Raw genomic sequence first — 21041 nt, forward strand, 5'->3', positions numbered from 1 at the left:
ATGTCCAGTGAACTGGGGTGGTTTGCAAAGACAAGATGTGGGAACGTCTCATTTGGCATACATGAACACAGCAAGAGGCGTCTCTTACTTCTCCCTTACAGACATTAGCTCCCCTTTTCTCCTCGGCAATGGCTTTTGCCCAGTTTGCTCAAACATCCAAAACGGAAACTCAATGAAATCCCAATCCAGTAGATAACTGGGAGGAACAATTGCCACGGCTCCCCCCACCTCCCTTCTCCCTGGTCAGTCTTCCCTTGCATCCGCCATCCTGAACTCTCAGATGCTCCGTGAAAAGCCAAAACCATCCAGAAATCCTCCGGAGGAGCCACGCTGCCTCAGACCTGACGGCTTTCCTCGCGCTTCTGCAGTTGCCTCAGTCTTGGGCCACAAACACAGCATGGATGGTGTAGTGGACAATCACACTGCAATGTTTTAAATTTTTTCTTTTTCTTAAAAATAAATAAATAAAAGAAGAAGAGGGAAGAAAAAGTTATACACACATGTATCACAGCATTTTCAGAAGGCCTTCGACTGCGTTTGCATTAGCAGTTCAGCCTCAGTTGTAAGCCTGGATGTAAGGCAGCTGGAAGATTAAAACCGTGTTGTTGGAGAGTCCGCTGAGATGTCCTCATGTTTGTAGTCGTTGTTGTTTGTTTTCTGTTTTTATTTCGCAACATCCTGTTTTTAAATTATTATTATTATTATTTTCATCTGTTTGCTTCTTTCTAAAGTTTGGCAGGAAAGAGAAAACGCTTTTTTTGCTTTTCCCCACATCTTCTGTCCATTTTGTTTTCTGTGTTGTAAGTGAAGAAAAAAAAAAAAAAAAAAAAAGAGATCCCCAAAACAAGAAAAGGAAAAAAAAAAAAAAGAAATAAAAAAGAAAAAAAGAAATAAAACCAACAGGGTAGGCTTCTGTCATTTTGTTTTAAGAAAGAAAAAGAAAGTGGGTGGGTTTCTGACAATGGCCTTGAGGAGGTACATCGTAGAGGTGGCTCAAATGCTTGATTTGTTTCTTTGCTTTCTGTTTGCGTTTTCCTTTCTGGCTGCAATGCACAGGCCTTCTGTCCCCCCCACCCTCCATGTCCCGTGCAGAATCTGCTTCCAGATCCCCCCACGGACCCCCTCTCCCCCTTCCCGGGTGGCAGCTGGTAGGTGCGACAGTAAGTTCGTTCGGCCTCTAAGGTATGGTGCTGAAGTTAGGAGTTGGATGGAAGAGCCACGTGAGAGAAAAGCTTTCCCACCTCTGTGAGAAAGAACGAAGCAACACAGAGTCCGGTGGAGATGTGAGTGCCGTGTTGGACTCAGCTCTACCTTGGCACTGGCGTTAATTTGAGATTATATATATATATATAATTATATATATACATATATATGCATGTATCGGTATACATGGACATATATATATATATACCTGTGTGTGTGTGTGTGTATTTGTTTGCTATTTGTTTTAGCACACTGTCCCATTCTCAGGTCTAGATTTGGGGCAGTTGGTCCTGGGGACAGGTTGGACGGAAGGGGCCAGGGTGCAGAAGAAGCCAGAGATAAGAGTGAGGCCCAGGCCCCCCCACGCACAGAACATGGACCAGCCATAGCCGTGGCTGATGTCGTCGGGCAGTCCGTACAGGTAGCGGGGGTAACGGGAGAGCTCAAAGTTGATTCCAGCCACGCACGTGCACAGTGAAATGATGCAGAAGGTTCCTGGAGGAGAGCGGGAAGGGGAGAGGGAGGGAGGAAAAAAAGAGAGAGAAGTTAGAAGAGCGACAGACAGACCGCTTTCCAGGCTGCCGAGGGTTGGTGCAGTCAGCAGGGAAATACCTCAGGGAAGGCGTTCACACAGAAAGGGGCTTAGTCTAGCCATGGGGAATGAACCGAGTGCCACCAGTGCCTCAAATATTGATCTGATGCTGTACAAAGAAACCTTAACTGTAGCATTTTTTTGTCATTTTGAGCACTCCCTCGGGAACCAGAATGCTTCACAAAACCATTGATTTTGCTGGAATTTTGCTTTACACAAATATGGAGTGAATTGTCATGTTTCAATAATTTTTTTTGGAGGAAAAAGGGATCAAATTTTTGTTTAAATTCAGTTTTTCAGTGATGGATTTTATAAAGGAAAATATTACTAAATACTTGACATTCTGGCTTTGTTGAAACATACACTTGAAATGCCTTGGAGAGTTTTTTTTTCAGACTTTTTTTCCATCAAAATCTAAAATGTTCCACTCTACTTGCCCTTTTGAAATGCCACTTCTCGAAACCATAAATACCTCACAAAATTTGGATTCTACCCTCTGCCTGACTCCAGCCCCAATCTAGATGCCCTCTGCAGTGCTGGGGAAATCTTCAAAGCATCCTGTCCTTGTTTTCCATCTCCACAGCAATATTTCATTCCTTCCTGGCAGCACTGCCAGGACAGGCTTCATAACTCTGTCAAGCCGTAAGAGTTTTGGAAAGCCACACGCATCAGATGAGGCTGAACCTTAGCCTACCCAGATGAGTCTAATTTTGCTCTTTGGCCTCCAGCTTCAACACAGTTAAACTCCGGGCTCCTGAAATGTCACGGCTGCCACCTACACACCAAATAATGGATAGCTACAGACTCTGTGCACCCATCTCAGGAGATAACAGCCGCAGTAAACATGAAGTTCGTTCCTTATTTTTTCCTCTCTAATTCCTCCCCATGTAGGCCTCCTTCAACTGATGGAAGGCCCTCGGCACAAATGGCGGCCTAAGGACTGGTGGTAGGGTGACACACACACTGTTTGTGCACGAATAATAGCGTGCTGTGTGTGTTACCTGTACAGCACGTCCCGTCAGACCTCTGTTTGCTAAAAGCTGCTGGTGAGGAGTAGTCTAGTCTTCTTGGTCCTGCCCTAAGATAGTGAAATCCCCAAAGGAATTCATGCTCTGCCTCTGAAAAGAGCAACAAGCTCTTTTCTTCTGGTACTTTTGCCTCCTTTACCCCTTTCTGCCCCTGCTCCTGCTTCTCTCCCACAACTCTTCTCCTTTTGTTTCTCTGCTGCTTTGCTCTTTTCAGTTGCAGTTACATTGGAGAAATGGATTTTACACTCCCCTTTGAAGACACGGATAAGACTGTGTGGTGAATTCTCCTGGAACTAGGTACAGAACCTGGGGACATTTGTACAAACACATATACCACCAAAAATGTTTGGACTTCCTACCATACCCATCTCCCTTATTTAGTAGGCACACCCTACAGGCCTAGGATCTCTGTGCAAATCTGTCATGGACAAGCTGTGAGCCCGCTGCCACATCCCTCTCTGTTCCCTCTTCTGACCGCTGCCTCCCTTGTCTATTTGCACTCTCATCTCTCCTCCGTTGTGTTTGCCATTTGCCACTTGCAGACACTCTCTGTTGCAAAGGACAGGGGATATGGGAGCTCGGGGTGCCTCCCCTAATGCTATGTATGACTGCCAGATGGCCCGCCGAGCACTGCTCATAAACATTCACATTACGATAATGCCACGGGGTACCAGTCTGGACCAGACAGCTGCTGTGGTAGATACTGCGCCTGTATAAATAAAGACTGCCTTATTACCTCACCTCGGCACCCAATTAGCCTGCGATCAGTGCCGTGGACTTTGCTAGAGCCTTGTGAGACCCCAGGCTCTGCAGCTGTCTTCAGAGATGTCCTGTACCACTTCGAAGCGCAGAGCAGGAGGAAGGGGAGCCTCTCTCCCAGAATCCCGTACTCAAAAATCGAGTTGTTTGACCAGAAACCACAAACCCTCCGTGTTTTACCATGTCACTGAGGTTATCCAGCAATGTGAAGCTGTCTGGCAAGAACACGGCTGTCCTTGTGTGACATGTCAACATGGCTAGTGCGTTGTCAGACCGGGGAAAAATGATCCCTCAGAGCCACTGTGCTCTAAACCAAGCTCCATGGCTTGTTTCAAACGGTTAGAAAATGACATGAAAGGCCTTTCTTTTCTAGCAGGAACATGATAATTTCACTTCTCTTGAAATACATGATTGTTAGGAGAGGTGGGTGGGAAAATCTGTGCGGCCAGACTGAAACTGCATTTGGTAAGTACAAAAGGGAAGAAAATAACTTCAGATTTCAAATACTCCCCATGCTTTCATGCTTTGTCTTGGCTATTTTGACTACAAGCTCTTCAATGCAAGGAGTGTTGTTTACCCGTTGTATTTGCACAATGCCCCAATATATTGGCACTCCACCTTGCTGGGGAGATTCTGCCCCGTAGCGAACAGACAACAAAGAAGAATGAGTAACAACCACAGAGAACAAAGCGTATCACGAGCATGAGGCTTCCTTAAAAGAGGCTGCTCCTGTCCTGCCCCTTCAGTGGAGAAAGTGCTAATCCCATGACGATAAATAACGAGTGCCATGCACGATGTCAGAGGATGCATTGAGTGGTTCTCTGCCATTTGCATCCTGTGCTTCTGCAGGATGTCTTGTACAGCACTACGGGCACAGGTTTATCAGCATCCCTATAGTGCTATTCATTACAGACACAAAAAATGCCAATTAATACCACTGGAGGAATCATTGTGGCCATTATACGAATCCTATGTGTTGTTTGTATTCAGCAAAGCAAGGAAGGTCTAGCACTTCCAGTTAATCTGGCCTCTCACCAGGAGGGTTGCTGATGGAAACTGACTACTGCTACTGCTTTGTGACTGCTCTGTAGCTTTTCCTCATGAACTGGCAATCATAACATAAAAGATTTTATCCAAACTTTACAGTCATTGGCCATCACAGCAAAAGAGGCATGGGTGGAAGTGACAAAGAGACAGAGTTTTCCCTTGGAAATATAGCTTCTGCTAGGCTGGGTACACCACTGTCATGGCTTTGGCTGGGATGGAGTTAATTTTCTTCACGGAGACTCACATTATGTGGTGTTTGGGATTTTGATGGAGATAGTGGTGATAACACTGATGTTTCAGTTGTTGTAGAGCAGTGCTTACACAGAGCCAAGGACTCGTCAGCTCCTCGTGCTGCCCCACCAGCGAGGGGCTGGGGGTACAACAGGAGCTGGGAGGGGACACAGCCAGGACAGCTGGCCCCGGCTGGCCAGAGGGATGTCCCACACCATGTGGTGTCATGCTCAGCAACAGAGCTGGGGTAAAGGAGGAGGAAGGGGGTGGGGAAGGATTCAGGGTGATGGTGTTTGGCTTCCCAAGAAACCATTCTGCGTGCTGAGGCCTGTTTTCCTGAACTCTTTCCGGCCGATGGGAGGCAGTGACTGAACTCCTTGGTTTGCTTTGCTTGTGCACGCAGCTTTTTGCTTTGCCTAATAAACTGTCCTTGTCTCAGCCCATGAGTTCTTGCACTTTTACCTTCCCAGTTTTCTCCCCATCCCACCTGGGGAGAGCGAGCAGCTGTGTGGTGCTCAGCTGCCTATGAGGCACTAAACCACCACAGTCCTTTTAGGCACCCAGTGTGGGGCCCGAAGGGTTCAAGACGACAGATTTAACTGGAGTGTGGTGTGTGCTAGACCAAATTTACAGGCATTTAGCTGCCTATTGGCAGGCTCCTGTGCTTGTCACAGGGCTGGGCTTGCTTGTCGTACTGTATGTTAGAGTCCAGTGCTTATTAGTGGCTGCTTTTAACCCCTTATCACTGTGCTTTGCTGTGCCCAGGAACATTTTGGTAAAGGTGTGGCCATCTGCCTGGGCTGGCCAACAGCCAGGGCATCGCTGCTGCTCCTGTGTTGTGCACAGGCTGGAACTTCAGCCTGAACTCAGGTCAGAGGGACTGAGGCCTGTGGATGTGTCCACATGGGAGCACAGACAGCCTGAAGCCTCTCTGGCCACTGGTAAGTCCACTCCAGGGCAAAGTAGCCTTGAAGCACCCGTGAAGTGGGGAAGTCCGTGCTGTAGCAGGTACACCTTGCAGTGTCTGTGTTTGTGGATTGGGACACAGCAGGACACCTCGAAGCGGCTGTGGCTGTGGGTAAGGCTGTGCTGCAGCAGGTACAGCTCTGAAGGGGCTGTGGCATGTTAGTAAGTCCTCACCAGAGGAGGTAGGCTTCTGAAGGGGCTCGGGGATAAGGCCATGGCAGAGCGGGTACACCTCTGAGGGACTGTGGGCAATGGACAAGCCCAAGCTGGAGCTGAGTGAGGACAGGAGGTCATAAGGGCTCACTGGGGATGCGCTGGTGCATGAGCTGGACGGGGGAGATAAAGACCATCGCCTTCAGCAGCCAGGGAGAGCAGAAGGCACCAAGTTCCTTGTGATGGGATTTATGCCTTATCATCCATCCTGAAACACTAATGAGCGAGACAAGGCAACAGCGGCGCTCCTGACAAAGGACATTCACATGTCACTGCAAAACGCTACGGACGGATGAGGGATGAAACTCCGTGTCAGGCCATATCTGCACTGCAGGAACCGCTGTTTGACGTGTGGTCACACCTCCAGCTGGGACATGTAACATTGTTGTTGGTCCGAGCCTAATTCTGGTTATGAGTCACAGCCCTTCGCTGTCGCTGGGTTGAAGCATGATTTCAGCACACAGAGCTGTGGGCCGCTGCAAGGAGTTTTATTTTTATGTGGTAATCATCCCTTTTCTTTCTAACCAGCCTGGCTGTGCAAGGGGCTGCAGTGCTTCTGGTTGCAGCGTTCAGCCCTCACCTCCAGGGGAGAACAGAAGCGCTTGTAAATGGATTGGTTGTGCTGAGCTCAGTACAAGCAGACTCAGAGCACCCATCCCAAATACCTCTGAATTTTGCCTCACGCTAGCACCCTCTGAACCATCCCTGAAGCCGTGCCCTCCTCCCACACCTGCACAGGAAGGTGAGCCTAAGGGCGGCTGGTTAACTGAGTGCCTTACAGGGGTGTGTTTCGTGTGGTGTTAGCACATGCTAGTAGGTGCCATCAGCAGGTGTCTTAGTGCCCACACATTCGGCCCTGCTACACGGTAGCTAATCCTAAAGGGCAGTCCTATTCTTTCAACAACCATTGGAGGCAATTCCAGGTATCTGCTCCTCTTGGTGTGGGAAGGACTAGGTCATTGTTATGGTCCTTCACTGGGTCATGTCTGGAGGGTCCTAAATCACCAGAATGCAATTTATAGGACTCCACCTCACTGCTCCTGTAGGGAAGGGGAAGGGGAAGGGGAAGGGGAAAGGGAAGGGGAAGGGGAAGGGGAAGGGGAAGGGGAAGGGGAAGGGGAAGGGGAAGGGGAAGGGGAAGGGGAAGGGGAAGGGGAAGGGGAAGGGGAAGAGGAAAAGAATTTTCTCTTTGGTGGTTCTCCTCCCCTTCAGGAGACATCATCTGTGTGAAGTCAAGGGAGATCCCAAAAGCCAGTAATTAAAATGTTCCCGGCACCACGCCCCCCTCTGAGATCCCTGGCTCTGTACAAATCATTTTCTTGTTATTTAGAAAACATTTCCTCCATGTCTGACTGGGAGACACATTCCCTCCCTTCCCCAGCAACAGGCAGAAATGACTCACGGGCTCACAGTGCTGTCAGATGTATAAAATAAACAAACCAAAAAATGGATTCTTTTCCCCTTCTGTTTTTTGCAGAGACGGAGATGTCAAGTATTACTTATAAACACTAGTAGATAAAAAGAAAAACACAAAGGTAAGGATTTTAAGATGTCCTCTGAAACCGAGCAGCTCTCAAATACACGCGACTCTCCTCCTTTTCAAGTATTTCTAGTGGCTGCCATTGATGGCAATTCCTGGCTAATAATGTCTTTGGAAGAAGTGCTGTTTATTTAATTATCATAACTTTTTCATTATAGGGTTATAGGAAAAAAAATTCATAAGTGAAACAAGACCATCTTTAGTTTCTCTCTGCCCTGCTAGCTTTTATTGTTTTCAAGGTACATCAAACAAACAAATAAAACGGGGTCTGATCCTAAAGTGGATTGTGTACCATTACCTATTTAAATTATATCACAATCAAATGAAATTATTAAAGAATAAACCAAATTCCCTCCCAACACAGTGATGACAAAAGCCTTTTGGAGGGAGCAGCTTTGCAGTAAACTCCTTCTGTGCATGGATTAAACGCCTCAGCAGCACACAGCTCTTGAGAACACTTTATTGCTCTGTGCATACATGCACAGAATATAAATTATTGCTTAATTATGTACCACTCCAGCAGGAGCAGCTTGCAGCATCACCGATAGGTTGCAGAATAGCAAGGGGTTTACTGGAAAATGGCCCTTATCAAAAATCTGAGCTGGAAGCCAAAGTCGGACTGGGCGATGGAGGTGCAGTGCTGTGTCCGCACGAGCCCATAAACCCAATGGATGCGTCCCCCATCGTGACTGCAAACACTTAGAGGCGTGCTCCTTGGGTTCATGTAACAGTACAGTATATGGCAAACCACTGCAGCAGTTGAGGGCTGAGCCTGAGTTTGCTGTGCTGGTACAGCTGGCAGCCTGTACCTCGCGCTTACACGTGATTTATGGGCTTGCACACGGTGACCTTTCTGCTACCACACCCCACAGCGTGGCACCAGGAGGGGACACCCAGGCTGTCAACTGCTACAGCAGCGATAAGCAGCTGAGAGCAAGCACCCTCTGCAGCTGTGAGGTGGTACGGAAGGCGAAAGAAATGCTACTGAGCTAAAAGGCATGTTTTGGTAAAAGGGATAGGGAGAAAGAGGGGAGCTGATCAAAGCCTGAGCTGAATAACCCTCTGATTCCTTTAGCCATGACCCAGCCAAGGTGACCTAGCAATAATGAAGTGACCTGACTGCAGCCAGTCAGCAAATGGAATGGCTCAGGAACTTGCAGCCACAACAGAGGAGGCAGCAAAACCCGTGCCAGGTGTAGCTGTGGGATGTTATTCAGTATCTTACTGGGAGCATAAGAGAAAGAATGTCAACATAAAGAACCATCCTAACCAAAGATTAGTGAAGTTACCACAACTCTTGGCTGGCCAGCACCATGCTTGGTGACAGGCAGAGGCTGCCAGCAGGCTTCTTGCACCCCCTGCAGCACGGATCTCCCCGGGCTGCCCGGGCAGGGCTGCTTCGTTACGCTCTGAGGCCAAGCTCTGAGACAATTCGTGTGACTCTGTCACATTTCCATCTTGTCAGATGATGAGACATGTGAGTTTATTATCTAACTTCATGCACTCACTTCTGAGCCTCAGCATTTTGCCAGAGCTGATGAGAAACCTGTAAGGCCAAGGCTGGACTTGCCTCGTCAGAGGGCATCTCCCATGGCACTGGGAATCCACACAGCACTTCACATTCGGTGTTTTAACAACGAGGTCATCCTGCCTCTCTCCAGGCAGGGTCCTTTTACTCCAGTCAGGAAACTGCACCTCTCTCAGAAGGCGTGGTTAGCAGAACCTTGCATTTGTAGGAGATTTTAAGTTGCTGAGGAGTCTTCAGACTGATGTTCTTCACAGCTGAGGGATACAGCCAGTGAGATGTAATAGCCAGAAATCAAAATAAGATGCAATTGTTTTAACAACAAAGAGCACTGGGCACAGGCCACCCCCGTGATATTTATGTGAGTGCCTGGAAGCAACCAAACCACGCTGATCCCCTCTGTGCTGCCATGAAGGATCCCAGGGCATGGAGGATGCTGAAATCAACTTTCCTGCTGCAGAGGCAATACCTGTACAGCCCCCACGGCACACACAGGCACACGGGCACGGCTGCTTTCCGTAACCCCTGGAAGAGCCAGGTCAGGGCAAGCTGGGTGGAAATGAGGAGGTCTCCACTCATGCACTTTCCGCCTGGTCTGGCTGCTTTTTCTGTGAAATTTCCAGTGGCCTGCTGAGCTCCTCTGTCCAGGCAGATTAGACCAAGTGAGCGTAGCAGAGATTTGTCCAAGGGGAATGTTGTTTTTCTAAGCAGACAAACCAAGGAGCCACAGTGAATTGAAGTCTTGCTTCAGTTTCTGCATTTAACAAGACTTGCTGCACATACAAATTCACTCCCTTCTCTTTCTGTAAGGAATTCTTCCTGTCCAGCAAACCATGCCAGTATCACTTTTCCTTCTGTTGCCTCTGCACTCTTCTTTCCTCTTTGATGCCAGGCATGCAGAAGACTCGGTAAATATTTTTTTTTTTTAAAAAAAAAAACAACCCAATAATAAATGTCAGTTTTGTTTTCATTGTCTTCCTTTGGCCTTGAAGCATCTTGCCATTGGAATTCAGAAGCCAGCCACAGATCAAAGACCTGGTGATGTTATTAAGGGATAAGGAACAACCCCGGAATTTTAAAATAACACACAACTTGTTTTCCAGGACTGTGGGTGGGGAAGTCTTTTGTATTCCTATCGGATCTGTCTCCACTACTTTGTTTCTACTTTAATTCACCTTCTGTCAGCTCCCCCAAAGCCCTACTGACATCCCTGAGAAGTAAACTAGATTGCATGCCCTTCACAGACTACACGAGAGTTTTTGTTCTCATAACTCTTGAAGGTACTGACTCTTCTATCAGCATCTCCTGTCCTGGGGAGTGAGAAATTACAAGTCAGTAGAGCTGACTTTTAAAACAACAGACACAGGTATGTGAATTGTGGGTTGTTGTTTTTTTGCGGAAAAGCCAGAGTGAGCTGACCCTTTAGTTTACTGTACAGCAAGTTCAGGGAGGCAGGCTGATCCATGGTAAGACTGAAAAACAGCAAGTTTATAGGTGCACGAACACTACTTGTCCTGCCTTCTGATCCAGACTATCAGATCTCTGCACCTCCAAAGCCTTTCCGCTCCTTCTTCTAAATGCTAATGTACTTCTGTGATCAGGTACAAAGATGCTGGAATTGCTTGTGTTGGCATTTCCCTCAAAGTGTGCAAGTGAACATCTAGGAGCATCAAAAATGAGCCACGGGAAAAAATCCAACATATTTGAAGGCTGACTTTCAAGTCAGCTCCTAATGTTTCCATGGAGATCAAATGCTATGGAGTTGACAATGAGTTCTCTGGTTGTGCCATTCTTTTCAGGAAAAAAAAAAAAAAAAACACCTCTAAGAGCCTGGACCCTGCAGTACAGCCGTGTTATTGATTTGAAAAAAAAACAACACACAACACATTTCTATCTCCCACTCCACCCCTATTCTCTTATGGAGGTGTTAAGTCTTAGCTCCCTGTTTTTCAGGGCTAGGTCTGTCAGTATTGACCTAGAGAATCAGCTCCATTCCTCAGGTACTGAAAAAATTCCCCAGGCACTGAAAAAAAAAATTAGCAGCTAATGAAAATAGTATGCTTCTGTGAGAAGAAGGACATAGCTATGCTATTCAACATATGCCGTAGGAGATGCAAAGATGTGTGTGATTCCCCTTGAGGAGTATTACGAGCTGAAATTACAAAAGAGCATTTCAGCAGAAGGTACTCAACAGCATACAGAGAAGCCCGTACAGTGAAAGGAGACAATCCTTCAGGTTTCCAGAGAGCCCCCTATTTCATTTTCAAAATGGGTGTTGGCATTAATGAATAAAAGCAAAATGTGCTCTCAGCGCACCAGTAAGCATACAGAAGTACTAGAAGTAACGATTTAAGGCAGTGCCCTAGCTCTGTCATTTAAGTGCAATACACTGTGGGCCTTGTCCCACCTTGCCTTGCAGTTAGCTGAGCAACTGATTTTGAGCTAGGAGGCACTGAGCAGGCTGCCTTGACACCATGCTGAAACCCCAAAAGATGGCAAGGGGGGCATATGTTTACATGGATGATTTCCGAAGTGTTTATTTTTGGAGTCAAAATAGGAAATTGGATAACATTCAAAAGGGAAGTGAGACTAATTTCTATAAGATGCTCACTAAGGGTTAGTAAGGACAAAGAAGCACCTTCAGCCTCATCCATGCCTGTGGACTGAACATATATCCATATATATCTGTATATATGTGGGCACGTATCCACGAGAGTCCAGCTTTTGATACACACAAGAAAAGGAGAGCAACTCCTTAGGCCCGAGAAACACGGTGTAAAATGAAAACAGAGACCATGACTTGCAAGCAACCCTGTCCATGAGGGATGCCACAAGCTGTGTACAAGAAACCTGCTTGAAAAGAGAGACTGACAAGTCCTGAAAGCGAGGAGAAAAGGCCATTTTAAAGAACAGGCTAACTCTTATTATCTTCCTATGCATGTGCTCTGCGTTATGTTGCTGCCTGAGGGGCACTGAGGCCCGAAGCCTGCATGGCTGCTCCAGGCTCTGGGTCTCATTGCAGGTCCCCAGAGACCTTCATCAGCTCCTCTGTGCCCTCCTCAGCACCCTGGTAATGCATTCGACCCTTTTAAACAACCAAGAGCCTTAGAGGGGTTTAAACATTTAAAACCTATTAACGCCGTACATTAACTCAAGTTCATTCCAAGTCAAGGCCTTAAATCACTTTAAGCATAATGCAATATTTAACCAAAAGCACAAGGAGGAGCAGAAGTGTGCGTGTGTGCTGTGGGAGGTATGGGAAAGGGGGTGCTGACCACGTCTCCCCGAGGCTTCTTTCACAGACTCACAACCCATTTATGACATCTCCTGCTACAGATCAGCCTTTGTCTCCATCTGGAGGTCAATCCACCTAGGCAAGTTCCTACACTGGTCCGAAAGGAGTTTTGCTGAATTAAGTTCCTCTGCAGCCATCACTATTTTAGTGTCTCCCACAGGATGAAAATGTGATTGGCATCTCATTTCTTGCAGTGATCCAGCTTCTTTTGAATTATGAATACTTTTTGAACTGGCAAAAGGTATTATGCCTCTGCGAAAACTCTGTTTGTGCCAAGCTGCACTGCTCAGATCACAGCCACTTACTGCACACCCCTGTTTTAGCAGTGTTATATCACATGCTGCTGCTTAAGCTCTGTATGCACACAGCTGTGCATACACGGGTGCACTTGCACTTGCCTTTCCATATGGAAAAAAAAAAAAGATTTTATGTAAACTTGATAAGGCTGTTCCTTTCGGGGAAGAAGCACAATAAACTGGATCTTCTGGGAATGAGGTAGTGGGAAAGAAAAGAAAAAAATATCACACAAAATGTCTTCAGTGTTCAGTGTCATGGATTGATCGTGTCACCACAAGTGCACATCCAGAAGAATGTGGAGACACCTTGATCATTCGTGAGGAACAGACATCCCAGGCTCCCTGTTAGACCCACCACATTTCCAGACGGAGCCCACGGGATGCCTTCTGATTTCTCGTTTTGTTTATCTTTCTCTTTGCCTCCTCTTGGCAGCTGCTGCGAAGGTACTTCGTAACTGCCGAGGAGACGTCAATCACGGAGCTTTGCCTCACACTTGCTGTATTAAATCATTACGTTTTTGTTTCTTAAATTATTCAGCAGCGGGATGATTATTTTCAGATGGCAGGACCACAGTTGTGCAGAATAAATACTCGTATTTTCTCCCGCTCTGTGCTATTTTCAAAGTACAGTGAGTTAAATTTGGGCCGCAAATGACTCAACAGCTGGTAACGATCCATGGCTGCAAATACACAGATGCTTCAGTTGTCAGCTACCAACACACGCAGAGCACAGGCAGAGGAAGCACAGCACTCGAGCTTGGGGAGTTTAAAGACGAGGCTCTGCACGGAGGCAGGGAGTGGAAGAGGATACAGATGCATGCGGCACATCTGTACCCGACAACTGTGTCGTGCTGGCTCCCCAGCCCCATTTCAAAGCCCTCCTTTCTGATGGGGTTTGCATCCCGCAGCATCCAACCACCCAGCACCACAGCCCAACTGTGCCTGATGAGGATGAGAGGGATTTGTAAAAGGTTGTTTCTCCCCGGATTAGAGTATAAAGGCAGGCTGGGAAGAATGCGCTCATACATTCGTAAGCAGGTTGTTCATTTCTTTAATAAACATCCTCTCCTGCGTGTCTGAAATAAGCATTAAATTGTGCCAGCACACCTGCATAACTTTATTTTTTCTTCTCTCTCGCACATCTTTCCTGCCTGCTTATCTCCACCACAGCAGACGGCACTGGAAAGAATAGGAGGTCACCTCTGCTGCGGGGAAAGGCTGGAAGCTTTTGCAACCCTGACCTAAGCCCTGCGAGGACGGACAGGCTGCGAAGAGCAATCTCTCTGCAGCAGTCTTGGGTGGGTCAGAAGAAACCCAGAAGAGCAGCAGAAACGGAGCTGGCAAAGGATTCTCAAATCCCTCAGACTGGCAGATCTTCACTGGAGGGGTGGAGGAGGAGAGCACACAAAATCTTCCCAATGTTCCTAGCAGCAAGCACTCATACAGAAAATCGGAGAGGAAAAACCCCATAAAGCTGCTTTCTATGGCCTTTTATTACTGGTGAGGAAGGGGATTGCAGCCTCCCAGACGATGCCCCAAGTCCAACATTTCACTCAAAAATGTCACCAGGCAAAGGCAAGAAACGAGATGTTGTGGGAGACTACAGATCGTTTTATCACAGATATGCATGGTGAAGCTAAATCACATGAGTAAGGGCATTTGGCAGCTGGAATAATTTCCAAATAGACTAATTAGAGTCTGAATTATTAATGGTAAAATTTATAATTGGCTCAAAGCAAGGTTACAGCAAGAAACATACTTGACTTTGCAAAGAATAATGAATATTTGCAAGGGCAGTAAAACGATACGCTTCTCTAAGGAAACTGGCAGCAAATGGGGCAAAACCCCTAAAGTGATACTAAAGCACGTGGCACAAGACAAAACTGGCAGAGACAAGAGAAAAGAGTAAAGAGAACAGGTAAAATAGCAAACAAGCTCAGAGATGATTTATTGCATTTATATGCAGTAAATTTGGAACAAAATAAGACAATGCAGAAGTCTCTCCCTGAAGGGCTGCCTTGTTAGGCGTGCAGTAAAAAACCTAACGATTTCACGGAAATGTGTTCTCAGCGCTGACAAACTTACAAAGGGAAAATACATGAGTGTGCAGCTGAAGGACAGAGCTCTGATAAGGCTGATAAAACGTCACTCTTTGTGGGTCTTTTAATACATTTACAAAGGCAAGTGATGTAGCTCTTGCCAGGGATGTAATTTGGTCAGGGATAATTCTGTGCTGAAGCAAGTACTGGAAAAAAAAAAAAAAAAAGATATTAGAAGCACCATTTTATATTTCCAGTTGGGACAAGGGACAGCATTTCAGGAGGGATGTGCACCATGGTGGGCAGGGGAGGGTGCAACCACTGCCAAGACACGAGCGTGCCCCATGGGGCTGTCCTGCACCCCACGTTCCCCATGGCAGGCATTGATGAGGAGGAAAAGGGTTCTGGAGCATTTGGGTACAAAGTCCCAAAACTAGGAATAAAGAAATGGAAATGCTATTTCAAAACAGCTGGCTGAAATGAAATACGCACTGAACTGGGAAAAGAGCAGGCTGTCAGGGATTGCATTCAAAAGCTGATTTTGTAAAGCAAGTACAACAGCAGCAGGCGGGGCAAGGTTGGGTTTGCACATTTGGGGAAGGACAGTCAACCTAGCAGAATCTGAGATACCGAAACAAGAAGATCCTATGCATGAATGTACTGGAGAGCAGGTGGAAAAGCCCCTAACTAGATGGACAGATACCTTGTGTGCTTATCATCAGCCCTTAAATAGTGTTCTAAAAGTGTTCTTAAATAACTTGATGAAGTACTGAAAGGAGTACAGAAATGTGAAGACTGCTTCCTGGGAAATGATGAGGAGGTCATGCCTGGACTTCAAAAAGCAAAGGCATGTTTTTTTGGTGCACGGAAACAATGCTTTGGTCAAAACACAATGTATAAATGCCCCGCATGCATTTCAGGTAGGTGTTTAACTGAATCCTTTTCAGACTATCACTAAGCACTTGATATGCATGAAAGCATCACGTTTGCCACAGGCCTCTGACATTTGGAAGCTGTGTTACAGATGCCTCCAAGGTTACAGAAATTATTATAAAACTGCAAAATTATTGGAGGACATGCCCAGTACGAAGCTTTTACTGGTGCACAGATTTTCAATAATTTGCATGTAGAGAAAAAGCAAGAAGCTGCAAGAGGATGTGCTCGGAGTAATGTATAATTTGAGTGTGACCCACTTCTGTAATAGAATTAAACAGTCTCAAGTAAGATGCATAAAATGAACCAATCCTAGCGAAACACAAGAGCACAATACCACATGGAGATCGCCATAAGAGAAACTCTTCCACCTTGCAGGATAAAGTCATCCTGACAACTCAGAAATGAAACTACAACAGACAGTGCAACTCGGGGTACAGGAAACTATGTAACCGTACCACCGTGCAAAATGAGGTCAGAAATACTAAGCAAAACTTGCAGTATCCATCTGGCTATGTGCAAGAGGAGGCACTAAAAAAAAATCGTACTGTGGTCCCGCAAATGTTGTCACTCGAGATAAGAAATCCAAGCACAAATCCTACAATAAATACAGCAAATTATGCAAAAGAACATTGGAAGCCATAAGAGCTCTGTGATTGCTGTTGATACAGATACATTTGGACTAAACAGGAAAGATGAATTATTAATAATTTTAACTTGTCACAAAACATGCTGAATAACAGTATAAAACACGCTCTAAATCACGGTTTACATGTGCTGGATTCCAGATGAACTAATACCAGATAAGGGCCTGCATTTCACAAACGACTTATTTCAGCCATTTGCTTGAGAAATTAGATCAAGCATAGTAAAGCAAGTCCTTATTAGGCACTGCCACATGGGCTAGCAAGAAGGCTGTCCTGTAAATATCATAAAGAACCAGAGGTCCATGGAAACCATGTCTGGTCTTGTTAGATTATCACAGCACACTTCTCAGTGCTCCACTGAGATTTCCTGTTGAAAGAATTATGGGCAACAAGGGACCAAACCCACAGATATCTGAAGCTAGGACATGTTTAACCCTGAGATCATTACAGAAGAGCTGTTTGTCTGGAAATTAAAGCAGAACAAAAGCTATAAACAGAGGCTAAACAAGCAGAAATGCAAATGGAAGGGAAAGTTATACTGATTATAGCTACCACCTTAACCTGTCGTTTGCAATGAGGTTGGACGTCATAAGCCTCAGAGCATTTTTCTCCCTCTTGGACCAGAAAAAAGCTAAACAGAACTAAGAGGCACTCTGGCTTCATGCATTTTGAGCATTGATGGGATGATACCTTGACAGCACTTCTGTGATGACAGAAGTAACAGCGCTGTCTCCTAACACTGTCCATCAAGAAAAAGGTACAAATTAGACTCATTGGCTGTAGAAGGAATGCCCCCGTAACTTGTGACACACCAGAAAAACACTGATAGTGACTGCCTTTCAGATTAGATAGCTTTAAATGAGTATTTTATTAACTGGCTGCTTCATTTTCTAGATGTTACTTCGTGCACATTTGCTGTTAAGAGAAATCAGGAAAGGTGTAGCAGCTGCCACTGACTTGCGCAACAAAGATAATAACCTTTTGTAGCCCTGATCCACATGCCTCTGCTTGGAGCAGAAAACATGGTTGATCTCCTCCCAACACATCTTTATTAAAAATATCACACATCTTGACAGAATTTGGCAGATAAAATAATCTGGTGCCTCTCATTTCAATTAGTTTCAGCTCCCAACTGCTAGATCTTGTTATTATTTTGTCTACTCAGTCAAAGAGCATGCTACTATCAGATGGCTTCTCCTTGCATAGGTACTTCCACATTGTGTTCAAGTCAATTACAAACCTTCTGTTTAACATTTTCGAGCAATTGGCTTTTTGTGGCGTGCTGTGTTTTTCTTGTTTTCCAGTCCTGGAGTTATTGTTGCAGCTCTTCTGCAATCCTCTCCCAACTTTTCCATATCCTTCCTTTTTAAGGACACCAGGTTAGGATGTCCAGAAATAGTTTTGCTTTGCCCAGAGGTAATCCCACTTTACGCTCTTACTGCATATTCCCATCAAAACGTCTGAGGGATGAAGGAGCACATTTAGCAGCACCGAGAGCTCCCGTGCAGCTGGGTGATCCCAGCAACTGGGATCCCAGAGACCTTCTCAGGGTTGCTCCTTTCTGGGAGGCTGCTTCTCATCCTGACAAGCTGGATGACAACATGGTTTGTTCCCAGCTGCATGACCCCGAATCTATCCCTACTGAAATGTCTATGGTTGGAGCATCCCAAAAGACGGCTTCGTAAAGTTATGAGTGACCCATATCATTACATATGGTTACACCAAGTCTTGTTTCACCTGAAAACTTTAATCAGCCATCTTTCAAAATAAGGTTCTTCACTGGAACCTCTCCCATATATATTGGTGATTTCCAATTAATAAATAAGACTTAGCTAGTTTCTAATAAGTGTATTTACTTAGCACTTCTTTAGCATACTTGTAATGTTTTAATCTGAATGTCATGCTGTAGCGAGTTAAATACCACACGGATATCTGAGCATATTATAGCAACACATACAAATTAAGCCTTTAATTACTTAAGAAACACTGATCTAATTTGGCAGACCCATTGCCCGTAGAGTATCGAACACCCACAACAAACCATTTGCAGCCAGCCACAGACAGACCAGTGCGTGCCTGCAAAAGGTACCAGCAGCCTTCAAATATGTTTGTGGGCACTGAGACAGCCAGCGTCTATCTCAGGAGCACCAACAGCACTGCAACATAAACACTCCTTATCTGAGCACTTAGCTCCTCTCCTGGGTCTACGCACACTTCCCAGTATCTCACTCTCGTAGCTGTGCCCCACCACAGTAGGGGTGAATGAGTGACCAAATGCATTGAAGGATGATCAGCCAGGAGGGCAAGGACCCAGCCAAACACAAACCACCAGCAGAGAAGCGATCGGAGAACAGAAGCAATGCTGTTCAATTTGGGACACTCAGCCAGTGCTGTGTTTGGGACTTAACTCTCACATCCCTCCTTTAAAGTAACTGCGTGCCATGAAGCCTGCTGGTGACAGACAGTGGGGTGGCATCTGTAGTGAGGAAGGCTGGGGCACTGCACAGGAAATACTGGATGACCCCAAGGGCTGGTGTGGTTGAGATAGGAAGAAGCTCAAAAGGATGGAGTGCCAGGGCATGCGTCTAGGGACTAATAAACGGAACCTCTGCTGTAAATTGGGAGCTGATCAGCAGGAAATTACAAAGGAGGAGAAAGGCCTGGATGTATTATCCAACTGAAGGATGACTGTGGGTCTCTGGTGTGACACAGCACGAAAAGGGCAAATACAATCATAAAATACTTCAGGCAAGGGATTTCCAGCACAGCAAGGGAACCTTCATGCCCCTGTACATTGACCAGACTTATTTGGGAGTGACCCTTCTCATCTACATCTGAGAGGCAAGTACAGCCAAGAACAGGTGGCAGAAAGGGCTGCTGGATTGATAACTGGTGTCACAGAAGGAAGTCTACAGGAGTAGGAAATTTGTATTTAGGGTAGGAAAAGGAAAGCTGAGAGGATACCGCTGCCCTTCAAAGATATATCAGAGAACTTAAACCAAAGGCTGTATTTGACTCAAGGACCACTGACTGGGAATAAATACAGGTTAAAACTCCGAGCACGGTTTCCAGCTATCAAAGCAAAGTCTCTCACAATGAAATAGGATCGTAGTGGGAATAACATTTGCCTCATCTTCAGATTTTTTTTACTAAGTTTATTAAGCTGATAGCATGGAAGGGAGAGGAGATTCTGTGACAGCGTTACTTGTGTCAATAGGGAAGTGGTCTCAACAACTCAAGGCCTTTTCCAGCCCTCTGGTTTATGGACGCTGCTTTGTGACAGAAGTAACATGTAAATATTGTTACTATTCCTGACATACACCAGAAGGAGCTCAGCATGAAACCAAGTCCAGATCACCTGAAACAACTCTGAAAACATGTTTTCGGTGACAAAGAAAATGAGGGGCATGTGGAAAGAAGGAACATGAAAACAGGAAGGAAAAGCACAGGTTTCTTCAGACGCCAATATCCTTACCTCCCATGAGGAAGAGAAGCCCCGCCACATACTGCATAAGGCCTCGGTCCCAGCAGCACCCCAGCACCCCGATAATCCATCCAAACAGGATGATGGCCACGGCCATGCCCATGAAGCCAGCTGTCATCCTGCGCAGATCTGCAGTGGGGAAGACAGAAAAACAGCATGCTTGTGAACAGTGATAAATTACCATCATCAGAGCTTCCTGACAGTCGATCCGAAATGCTACAAAACTGCTAGATCATCAGCATTGGCACAGGATGGTTTGTGTAAGGGTGGTCCAGAGGGAGGACAACCCTTAGATTAAGACAGGCTTTACTGTCCTCTCATGCATCTAGATGGTGACCATGTCAGGTGGTTTTTGGTAAGGACATTTTTGAGTGCTCCAGGGAGCACTGGGAGTAGGAGGAGAGCACGATGCTGAAGTGAAGCGTTTTGTGCTCTGCATGTGGGGACAGAGAACCACGTGTGGTCTGGGGTTGACCTATATTTATTTCAAAAATAAAGGTTAACAATCTTCAAGATCTAATGTAAAGAACCTGTAAATTAAGCTTTTGCTGTATTCCGTATTTGCTTTCTGCAAAAAGGATGGGACTACTGGGATCCCTCCTACATGTGCTAGAAAAAATAAATCTTCACTGCTGTTTTGGATGTGAAATCTGAGCAGGGAGACCACCTGGAAAAAAGAGCAAGGACTATGAGAGCTGACGAGCATCTTTACATGCTCAAATAATGGAACAGATGGAGACATCTTCACTAACATTTGACTGTTCCCTGCCCCTCCTCACGCACACACACAAAGTTTAAGCACTGATATGTCAGGAGCGTGTGTGCAGAGAAAATTCCAGCCAAGTCAGCTCTCCAAACATTTGCTTCCTTCTGGAAGCAAATTCTATTTGCATAGCAATTTCATTTTCTTTCAAGAAACAGAATGCTTGTGACAGAGGGAGGACAAATTGAAAGCAGTGAAACAGCCACCAGCTTTCTCCTTGGCTGGTCTTTGACTGTTTCTCAGCTTCTGTTATTTTTGGTCCTTTTTCTGCAGTGGTTCAGAAGGACCACCAACACCACTAGTGCAGGTTCAGTGAAACTTCTAAACAACAATAAAGTGTCATAACCAGAGATTTATAAAATTCCTAAACCAAAAACCGTCTGCAAGGACTATGGGCATGTTGGAACAGAGTCATTTGATTCAGTGAAAGGACGTTTCCTCAGGGCTGTGTTCACTGTAGCATTTCTTACCCAAGATCAA

General features: G+C 45.8%; 1 protein-coding gene across 1 annotated transcript in view; it reads right to left on the reverse strand.

The window, feature by feature from the left end:
- Positions 1-1447: 1447 nt before the first annotated feature.
- The window catches only part of TMEM178B (transmembrane protein 178B), a gene marked incomplete at both ends in the record, with an annotated part of 192661 nt that continues 173067 nt past the window's right edge, over positions 1448-21041 (reverse strand). The window contains 2 exons of the mRNA XM_082784738.1: positions 1448-1698; positions 19790-19927. Of these exons, the coding sequence (XP_082640864.1) occupies positions 1448-1698; positions 19790-19927 (389 nt within the window). The remainder of the gene's footprint in view (positions 1699-19789; positions 19928-21041) is intronic.

This window comes from Aythya marila (assembly GCF_965140915.1).
Source record: "Aythya marila genome assembly, chromosome: 1".
NCBI lineage: Eukaryota > Metazoa > Chordata > Aves > Anseriformes > Anatidae > Aythya > Aythya marila.